Source organism: Diorhabda carinulata, chromosome 6 (genome assembly GCF_026250575.1).
Source record: "Diorhabda carinulata isolate Delta chromosome 6, icDioCari1.1, whole genome shotgun sequence".
Classification (NCBI taxonomy): domain Eukaryota; kingdom Metazoa; phylum Arthropoda; class Insecta; order Coleoptera; family Chrysomelidae; genus Diorhabda; species Diorhabda carinulata.
In genome coordinates this window covers 28,631,819-28,643,544 of record NC_079465.1, presented here as the reverse complement: position 1 = coordinate 28,643,544, position 11,726 = coordinate 28,631,819, and the positions used below count along the sequence as shown (strand labels likewise).

General features: G+C 31.3%; 1 protein-coding gene across 1 annotated transcript; it reads left to right on the top strand.

The window, feature by feature from the left end:
* Positions 1–2,918: 2,918 nt before the first annotated feature.
* Positions 2,919–9,627, top strand: LOC130895418 (myrosinase 1-like). Its single transcript, XM_057802679.1, has 9 exons — positions 2,919–3,019; positions 4,835–4,920; positions 5,022–5,222; positions 5,436–5,828; positions 7,276–7,370; positions 7,940–8,242; positions 8,375–8,500; positions 8,626–8,732; positions 9,279–9,627. Exons 1-9 carry the CDS (start codon positions 2,970–2,972, stop codon positions 9,403–9,405), a joined length of 1,488 nt encoding a protein of 495 aa, XP_057658662.1. The 5' UTR covers positions 2,919–2,969; the 3' UTR covers positions 9,406–9,627.
* The last annotated feature ends 2,099 nt before the right edge of the window (positions 9,628–11,726 follow it).

The following is an 11,726-nucleotide window of genomic DNA, read 5'->3' as shown; positions in this document are numbered from 1 at the left end:
AAATTCACAATTTCTAACTATAAAATTATGAATATTATATCAAACAAACTACAGTATACTCATATTATAGTTTCCCTGATGATAAGAACCCGAAAGCTTGGATTTTCACTTTAATAAAGAGTTCTCATTTTCCAAAATTTGCTGCAATCAAGCAAATACTTCTAAATGTTCTTGATTTTAAGTCTCTTCTGTTTTAAAATTAATTTTTCTTTAATAATTTTTGGAAGATTGATAAAAAATTCACCTTTCGACTTGATAAAGACTGAAGTCGAAACGTAAATGTATTAAGAAAAAAACTAATTTAGAAAGACAGATAACAATTTGACGTTTTGACTTTTTTCAGTTTTTATCAAAATATTTTTCTAGTATTTTTTTGTTTCTTCTTCTTATTCATTTGTATTGGAGTTGGAGCGTTGCCGTTTTCAAAGAACTATTCATAAAATTAACTCTAATCTTGATTCTTTTCTCACTTACAGTGCTCATGAAACACCAGAAAAATATATTTAATAATTTCTTCGATTACTTTTTCAGCAATGTTTGAACATAGATGTCTTATACTAGTATAGATTGCAGTTATAAATCGTTTTTCTCAGTTTCTTCTTTCTAAAATATATGGTATTGTCCATGATTATATGTTTTGGAAAACTTTTCTCAAAAAAAAGTTTTTTTTACTATTTTTACATTAGTCCTCTTACAGCGATATGCGGCTGTATATTTGGGGAAAATATCTGTTACCCTTAAGATGGCTACTGGTGTTTTCTCTTTTGACATAATTTGCAGATTTTGATTGTATTTTCCTTGATTACCAAGCTTTTCTTGTTGATGTATCTCTTCCGAAACATCAGATGTAATTTTCTTATACCTATGTAATTGTTATCTATATGTGACTCGTTCATTATTCTTATTCTTATTTTATAAAATTTTGTATCCTTGTGATTAAATCTGGCACTATATTCATTCTCCTAGTACTCCTAGTATATATTTATTTTATTTGAAATCAAATAAAATCCGATAAAAGTGGTGCCTATCTATGTATTTTTACTTATTCTTAAGGATGGTTGTTGGTGCTTGATAATTTTTGTGTATTTCATATTTATAGATTGGCAACTTTAAACCCATAAAGGTATCGTCTTCAATTATTTATTATGTAATTACTAGCTTTAACCCGCGGCTTCACTCGCATCGAATCCATTAAATAAGTATCAGAAATGATTTTTATAGAAAAGAACGAACTCTGTAGCTATATTAGAACCTGTGATATAGAAAAATTGCCAAAAACCTACAAAAATCCATAACTCCACATTGAATGTCCGCGCCTAACTCCTCTCCAACTCAACCGATTTAAGTGTTCAAAAACTCAAAAGAAAGAAGGTTTTTCAGCGAGTGTTCTTAAACCAAAACGAACTCTGTAGCTATATTAGAACCTGAGATATAGATCTTTGAATGTAGAAAAATTGCCAAAAACCTACAAAAATCCATAACTCCACATTTAATGTCCGCGCCTAGCTCCTCTCCAACTCAACCGATTTAAGTGTTCAAAAACTCAAAAGAAAGAAGGTTTTTCAGCGAGTGTTTTTAAACCAAAACGAACTCTGTAGCTATATTTGAACCTGAGATATAAATCATTGAATGTAGAAAAATTGCCAAAAACCTAAAATCCATAACTCCACATTGAATGTCCGCGCCTAGCTCCTCTCCAACTCAACCGATTTAAGTGTTCAACAACTCAAAAGAAAGAAGGTGTTTCAGCAAGTGTTCTTACATCAAAACGAACTCTGTAGCTATATTAGAACCTGAGATATAGATCTTTGAATGTAGAAAAATTGCCAAAAACCTACAAAAATCCATAACTACACATTAAATGTCCGCGCCTAGCTCCTCTCCAACTCAACCGATTTGAGTGCTCAAAAACTCAAAAGAAAGAAGGTGTTTCAGCGAGTGTTCTTAAACCAAAACGAAGTCTCTATCTTGAATAGAACCTGAGATATTGAGGATAGAACTTGTGTATGTGAAAAACTCCCATAAGTAATGTACAGGGGGAAATCGCATTTGAGTATAACTTGAGAATGGTGAAAATTAGATGAAATCCGATGGTTGATGGCTGATCTGTGCATCAATACCTTTCATTGAAAAAAAAAAAATTAGGTAAATCGGTTGGGTAGAACGCCTGAACGGATTCGTAATGGAAATCATCAATTTTTTTAATATATAAGATTATTAATGTGACTGTAATTGATCATAAATATCTTTATCTATTTTCATAGTCATTAGTCTGTAAACTAATACTTCGTTGATATAGTTTGATATTCGTCTAGTATTATTGTAACCATTTGTAACTTTAAATTATTATTAAATGCCCAGTTTACTGGAATGGAAAAAATAAAGTATTGAAAAATTTGATATTTTTATAGAATCTCGATATAAACTGACAATTTACTTAAAAACCTTATATTTTTGGATAAGATAATAGAAGTAATTAAGCAAAGTGGGAAACACTATTGATAATGTTATCATAAATTAATTACTACAATGTAGCATTATCAGTGTTATTCTAATCGAATTAAAAGGCGTATTTGTTATTATAGAGAAGTTTCTCACACAGTATACAGAACTAATGTAAATAATAAATTTTTCTCTTTCAAAAATATTTGAGAAAAAAAAAATCAAGAAATTTGCTTTAATCAGTTGGTGGAGGTGAAGATAGAGCAGTCTATAGTCTATAGCTAAATAGCTTGGGAATATTTGTTGAATTTATTTTATATCATTAATTCACTTTAAGTATCAACAATTCGAAAAGTGATCAGTTGGAAGACTTACAATTAGATAAATTATGAAAATTACATAGTCTTCTATGACATTAGCAATTTCATAATTTTAAACCTTATCTCAATTGATAACTTCTATCTTGAAAATATTCTTATATATATATAAACTCTTTCAATATCATCGTATGATTACACGTTAAAAAAATGTTTTTGTATGGAATAGTTTTATTTGCTGTAGCTGCAGTTAGCTCACCGTAAGTTTTTTATCCAAAAATATTTTTAATTAGATTGGTCAATACAATTCTTCGGCAACCGAATTTGATATACCGTGTAAAAATAAATATTAGGAATGCAAAAACTTCCATACAACGTACTTCAGTATTCCAGTAAGTCTGGATTTTTGATGGTGAACGTTTTGTGATACGACTGCTATTTGTGTTGTTACAGATACTTGGAACATTTATAGTATCTTGGTAAAAAATAGAATTAAAACGCGAAAATTTTTGTTCGATGATTGTCTATGACTTTCGACATAGATTAAACCAACAACATTGTGCCGATCCATTCGCTTCGACTTTTGGTGATGAAGCGTTATCTTGAGCCGCCGCGTTTCACTGGCTATTCGAATTTAACCGTAGTCGCACCTCGCTACATGGTGAATTTCGTGAAGGTATTCTAAAATGTCACGTTATGTCACATACCGTGAGATCCGGGCATACTTGGCATTAGTTTCAGTAGCCTACATTCATATTGTATAAAAATTTGGCTATCAAAAAGATTTGTTCGCGTTGGATACCGCATAATTTGACCATCGGTCAAAAAAGAGCTCGTGTCGATTGGTGCAATTGAATGATGAAAAAATTGAAATGCAGTGCTCAAGAAGACGTTTATAAGACAGGTGACAGGTGACGAATGATGGATCTATGCATATGAACCCAAAAATAAGCAAAAATCGACTGTATTGGTCTTTCAAAACGAGTCAAATCCAATAAAAGTTCGCGTACAAAGCACATGGTCGCCTAGAGCACTGTAGACCGGTCCATTCTGAATTTGTTTCAGCATTTGTTTGGCAGAAGTCTTCAAAAATATAAGGGAAACCAATCACAGAGCTCTCACGCATCAGTTCAAACCAAAAACGTTTTTGAACAGTCAAAACATCGAAATTATGGATCATCTGCCTTGTTCGGCACCCGATGATTTTTTCTTATTCGTGTATGAGACGTGTATGATCATTGCTAAATTGTTTTATGCGTTTATGGACTTTGAAAAAAGCACAAAAACATATTCTCGGCGCAACCTCGACATTATGTATTTGGGTGAATATATTTTTGGAGATATTTACACCTGCTTCATATGAGTCTGCAGACGTTATAAACCTACTAATCTTTCTAGAGTTAAACTCTGTATATTATGTGGGTACATGTTACTTGTTAATAGAAATTATTCCACAATATGAGTTGATACTTTCTGGAAGTGTTCTGCAAGTTCAATACAAGTGCAGTAAAAATAGGCATGGTATTGATCAGCAATGCTCAGCTGTCGGTCATAAAACATGTTTCAAGTGTTCACACGAGGAACACATGAAACCAAAATCACGATTCGTATATGTGCCAAATATACCACACTACGAGATTGGCATAAAGAAAGAATAGAGGTGTATATACACAAAAAGATAAGAGATATATCAATAATGACGTGGAATCTGAAAATAACCGATAAAATGGAACAGACACGACTGAATCGAAGTACTATATGGAGCAGAATTATAGCCTCCACGCCTACGGTAGAAAGAGGTTGCATATTTGTAGGTAAGTGGAGAAGATTTACGAAAAGTTTTAAGCAGGCGTAAATTACACGAATGGTAGTACTGAAAAAGGAAGAAAACCATCCACAAAGATTGTAAGAAGGTTTTTGAAATAGAAGGAATCATTGAATTTCTAATGGATTTAGTTCAGTTAAATTTTGTTTAAATAATTGGAAAAAGCAATAATAACCGAAAAGGACACTTCGTTTGAGATATATTAACTTTATTTGTGATAAATTGATACTGATCATCTGTTTGTTTCCAGTCTGAAAGATGATTATATTATCAATAATAAGCGCTTTCCCGAAAATTTTATGTTTGGAGTAGCAACATCAGCGTATCAAATTGAAGGTAGGTTGATAAGTAATTCTAGTCAGTATATTTATTTCAAATTAAAAATGATATGAGGAAATGAGATCGATTTATTTTTTCGAATCATATACTCTTTCAAGGCGCTTGGAATGTTGACGGTAGGACTCCAAGTATATGGGATAACATGACCCACATGAATCCTGATTTTACTCCTGATAAAAGTAATGGAGACGTTGCTTGTTTGTCATACTATAAATACAAGGAAGATATCAAATTATTGAAAGCAATGGGTGTGAAACATTATAGATTTTCCCTTTCTTGGTCAAGAATTTTACCTACTGGTGAGTAAATTAATTATGTAACAGGCTTGGGTTCCAATTTTTGACGGAAGGAAAAAAACACTTTTAAAGATTAAACCAGGTACCTAACATTCACGAATCAGAATTTCTACTTAGACATGATGAATATTCCATTTCTAATCAAGAATATGTAGATTAGCAGAATTGAAAAGGCATATTGACTTAGTTCTGTTAAAAATATTTCATTGTTTTTAGGTTACGCAGATAAAATCAACGAATTGGGAGTTGCTTATTACAAAAATCTAATCGCAGAACTCAAGATCAACGACATTGAACCGTTAGTAACGATTTCTCACTGGGATTTACCTTTAACTTTGGAAGCTTTGGGTGGTTTTCTAAACGAGGATATTCAATGGTGGTTCCAAGATTATGCCAGAGTTGTATTCTCTTTATTTGGTGATGATGTGAAATATTGGATAACTTTTAATGAACCCCGACAGACATGTATGGGCGGATATGGATACGGTTATTATCCACCAGCCATTCATTCTGAAGGTCTTTTGGAGTACGTTTGCGCACATAATCTGCTTAGAGCTCATGCAAGAGCTTGGCACGTTTATAATAACGAATTCAGATCTACTCAAGGAGGTGATTATATCTATTATTCCATCTGAAACAAGTATTTACTATAAGTACCTTAACATCCATATAAAACACGATTTAGTTCATTTATATTTCAAATGGTGACGCGTATAAGTTGTATAATCATGTTATAGTTTTCAGAGGAAGTTTTAACCACTATTTATTACTAGGATATTTCAATTTTGTTTGAGGATTTCATCAGTTTATGAAGTGAGTTTCAATAATTCTGAGGATACTAAATGGAGAAAACTTTAATATACATAAAATATTATAATGATTTTCAGCATCACGGAAATATTTTATTACTATAAAATAACGGCTTAACTTAAGGATTCTATGGAATAAAGATGGCAAAACATTTCATTCTCCTTCATCTGAAAATCTCTAGAAGAATGAATATTCATAGAAAATCAGATATATGTATACGATGGTAATAATCAAAATAGACAATGTTATAACGAAATTTTGAATGAAACAGTAGGTGTTCAGGCGGTAGAAATTTTCAGTGCATAGATATCAATTTGGGAGAATGCCAAAAAATTTGGTTGCATGTTTAAGTCCGGGATAATTTTATTACAACATGGTATAGTGATATAAGAGCAGGGTAGACTCGAACATCTACGAATAAAATACAATGTGTCTCTTCCTCAAAACTTATTACCATTTTAAAACATGTATTTGCAAGAAATTTGGTGAATATATAATATTTTCATGAAAAATTACAATTAACAATGGAAGTTGAAGAAAATGATAGAATTAACTTTGTAGGTACAACTTTACATCACACAAATAACACTTTAAAAACAGAATGGTCCACCAAGGAAAAAAATTCACAATCCTCTTCCCTTCATAAATGGTTTGTCACAACATTTTTCAAGAAATATGATTTTAAAATATGTAATAAACGCAATAACCTTTTATCAAGATACTTCTCTGTACTAACATCAATAACACCAAAATCAAAGGTGATATTGTTTATGATATTTCCATGTAATAACTGTAACGCTACATATATCGGTCAAACAAGACAATACCTCGAAAAAAGAATAAAAATTCACAAATATGACAGAAAAATGCCACAGCTCGAACAAAACATGAGAAAGTGAAGAAACAACAGTTGGATTATGCAAATATTATAAAAAGAACAATTTAAAAAAGGGGGAATTCCATGGAATGGTAGCAATACAAAAATCTCCATCTTGCACAAATGATAAAAAAGGCATAAGTAAACTCAATACCATTTATATTCCAATAATTTGAATTGCGACTTGTTCTAACCGTATTGTCAGACCATACTAGTAACATTATTTCAATAGACAAACCCAAAAAGGAACTCGAAAAAAATATATGATACCATATTTTTGATTATATATATAAAATCATATAAAGAAATGTTTTAGCATATACATGATATACCTGCATCCGTCTCTTCTATTATAGTTTTAATTTATAGGAAAAATATCAATTGTGGTTGATACTAGTGCGTACATCCCAGCATCTGATAATGAAGAAGATAAAGTAGCTGCAGACACAAAGTATTATTTTGAGGTAGGGAACTTTCATTGATTCCTATATTTGATGTATTTGAAAAAATGACCAAGTCTTTATTATATTTGGTATCTAGGACCATTATACGATCAAATACATACCTTCATCTAAATTCTAATCTATGGTTTACTACTTATAAGGTGGTCCTTGAAGAGAACATTTAGAAGTATTAACACATTTTCTGTCAGGGGGTAGAGAAATGTTGAAAAAGGTTAGATAAAATTCATCACACGAATCAGTATATTTCTATCTTGCAGCTGATTCTCATTTTATCACTTTTAGCAATGACTTATTTCATTTTTCGAACCACGTACTCTGCTGTTTGAGTAAGCTTAATCAAAGCATCGTTTTCTCAATGTTGTTTTATTTGTTATATATTATAGCAGCTGCCTGGCACTTTTATGTAATGTTCAGCTTTCTCAAGCTGTATTCTGTATTCTTTCTATTCTCACTCCCATATTAAAATATAATTTCGCTTTGTTAATCCATGATAAATGAATCCGATTACTTGGTTATGAATCTGAATAGTAGTTTTGTTGTTCAGGTTGATATTGTTTATTTTATTCAAGCTTGGATGGTTTGCAAATCCCGTTCATTATGGAGACTACCCCGAAATCATGAGAACAAGGGTGGATCAACGAAGTAGAGCCGAAGGAAGAAGTCAGTCTCGTCTTCCAGTATTCACCGATGAGGAAAAAAATTTGCTTAAAGGAACTGCAGATTTCTTCGCATTTAATACGTATTCTGCTAACATAGTTCAACATATGGATGATCCACCGATTTCCTATCCACCTTCAAAATATCAGGATCAAGGTGTAAGAGATTTTCAACCTTCGGAATGGCAAAATAGTACCCAACCTAGTTGGTTTAAGGTAATGTTATTAATAATACTTGTAGTAACATTAGAAAATTATATTGTATATCATATTTTTAAATGGCCACTTGTTAGTGAGGTATTTTCATGACTAAACTGAACAAGACTCTTCATAACTTTTCTTTTGTAGATTGTACCGTGGTGTATGAGGGGTCTCTTGAAGTGGATCAAAGATCATTATGAAGATCCAGACATATTGATATCTGAAAATGGTTTATGTACTGATGATGACGAGAAGAGAATATATTATATAAAGGTAAATGACTCCTCTATATTTTCCATAGTTTTTTTGTAAGCGTTCCTAAATACTTCGTAGAGAGGTGAATAATTTATCCAAAATAATAAAAAAATATGAAAAAAACTTTTTTATTTTATCCTTAGAATTACATGAGTTACATGAGAGATGCAATGGAGTTAGACGATGTGAAAGTATTCGGTTATACAGTATGGAGTATCATGGATAATTTTGAATGGCAGTTGGGCTACACGTGAGTTCAGTTTTGATATCAGTAGATTTTTATAAGGAAAGAGATTAGGAAAAATAAAGAGAAAAAATATTCGGACAATCCATAGCTTTGAAAAGTGTAATTTTGAAACAAAGTATAATCATTTTTTAATAGAAATAAAAACTGTTATCAATTTCCTAGCCAATATCTAACAAAGACTGAATATGACCTTGATCAAACTTTTTATCCCGCGCACAATTCTGTATATGCGGAAAAAAGAAAGATTATTTTATGCTATTGACATGGAAATTATAAAAAAAAGTTATAATTCAAATAACTTCATAGTATTAAATATCATCAACAACAATTATTGCTCCTTAAATAATAATTTTTCATTCAAACAACGAAGAATATTTCTTGACGCATATACGGATGCACAATCTAGCAGAAAATATACATCATAATTATGTGTGGTTCATATATTGTATATCTGTTGTCAGAAAACCATTAAATTCTATATTTATTGCCAAAAATATAGCATTGAATAATATTGAAAATTCTTATATTTTTTTCTCATTCCATTTTCAGTCAAAAATATGGACTTTACGAAGTTGACTTCAATGACGAAAACCGGACGCGAAAGGCTAGACCGTCAGCTGAATTTTATACCAATGTTTGTAAAACCAGATGTTTAACGGATGAATGCGTCGATTAATTGATATTTTAATATAAAAGGAATTTATTTTTAAATATTCATTGAATAAATGTATTGTAATGTTTTTCTTAATTATTCATATGATTTCTATTCGTATACGTTTCATATTATTTAAATACTATACACTACACTTGACTAACAATAATTTTTTAATTTCTTCGATTACTTTGATAATTTGTTTTATTCACTAAGAATATTTATTATAAACCTAACCTAACCTAACCTTTTTTTTGTTGTGGGTGGGAAAACCTTCAAAAGACGCCTGGGAAGGTGTCCCAGGTGTGCTGGATTCGCCCGTTAACCGGGCGTCTACCAGCTAAAAACCCACCCTCTTCTTCACCGGCGCATGTGGAACCGTTCTTAGCGAACATCGCGTCACATGCGCCGGAACCTAACCTAACTAAACTAAACTGCGCTACAAAAACTCTATATATATTCTTTTTCAAAATAATTTTTGAAAGATTGATGAAAAATTGAGGTATCGAAAATGGTAATAAGAATATATTATATTGTGAAAAATATATTAAGAAAATAATGGGACAAATTGAAGATATACCTCAAAACGAATTTATAAAAGCTATAGGACTCACGCTTACATGATTTTATTATTATTATCTTCTGATTTCATTATAACAGTTTTATTAGATTTATCTGCTCTCAAAATTTTGAAATTTTTCTTCTGAAGTTTGATATTGTTCGGGTGTTGTTTGTTTTTTCAATTTCTTTCTTTTATTCTTCACGTGCGATATCAGCACATAACTTTTTGCATCACCCAGGCTTGGTTATATCAATCTATATTTATTGTACTTAGAATGCTTCTTCACACTTTACTTGTTGTTGAATAGTTTGAGCCTGTATTTTTCAATTATTTATTCACCCATCTTCCACCGGCATTGAAGACAGTACTGGTGAACTTCTTGAGAAATTTCCCTTTTTTGTTATTGTATTTTATTTCGCTTGGAACAAAGTTGTTATTAAAAATCTCTTCAGTTATGGAATAACGTTTTGAAAAATATTTCTGGGCATTTGTATTTTGAGCGTAATGCTGCTTTCTTGTGATAATTTGTGAATCAAATTGCGATAGCTGCTGGTAATTATTATTTGATTTTGATTCATTTTGTAGTGTAAAATATCTCAAATTCTCTTACGTAGCTTGTTTAAGTGCTTTTGCCAGTGTACCGATACCACCAGCTATGAGTCTATTTAAAGCGATTTTGACATAAAAATGTATGTGAATATTTTGCCAAATGTTCTCGAATAATAATTAGCTTCCACTTCTATTTGATCTAGTTGTGATTGGCTTTTGAGTCAAGCAATCTGAGCCATTTTTCTAACAGCATCACATTACCACAACTTTTGATAAATAAATGATTAATTTTCTCATTCAATTTATCATAACATAATTTGAGTTTTCATATAAGGAAGCAAATATATTCAATTCGTTACTACTACCATTATATTGTTTTATACTACCTCCTTTTGATTAAAATAATACCAAGTTCCTGTTGAGTAGTGAATATTTTGAGTCCCTGGGTCCAAAATTTTGTTTGTGTTTTCGCACTTCACATGAGGTGCAGATCTAAGGAAAAATAGGAAAGAATTTATTTGAAATGAAAAGTGCGAAAAAATAATATTTTTTTGTGTGTGCTTCATAGGTCCGCTCTTGGCTCGAAGTAAAGTTTACCGCTAAAACTTTCCCCAGAGCCCAAAGCGTGAGATGTTGGTGCTTTCTACATAGCATGCTGATGAGACAGTAAGCATTGACTTTGAGTGGTTGCAAAGCCTCGAAAAAAATAAAATGAACCAAGTATAGGGTATTCTTCCAAGGACCCAAGACTGTCCAACCAAACTGTAAAACACATTTAAATACGGTGTCTTTGGCCGGGAAGAAGGCGGTCTATAGGATCGCTCTGTGTTGTAGGGAAAGTTCAATTGAGGGCCTATGAACCGCACCAGTGCTCAACGTGTTAATTACTCAATCTATCACATTCAGTTTTAGTTTTGTTTACAAAATTCATTGTTGGAAAGGTCCAATATAACTCCTGATCAATTTTTGAGAAAAGAAAAGATTTTTTTATGGTTTTTATATTCTTTATTGTATTAAATATTTTATGAAATATCTTTCCACAAAATGGCAATAGATAGGAAAAGAAAGAAGTAACTTGCACTTATCTCGATGTTATAGTACTGTTTTTTCAGAAGATATGCGATACGCTGCAGAAACAAGTTATTAGAACAGAATAACAGAATCAAAATAACAATTGTTATAGTTCAACTTAACATAGTTATTCCTTTATTTTTCGGTTATTTGGATGGCTGTA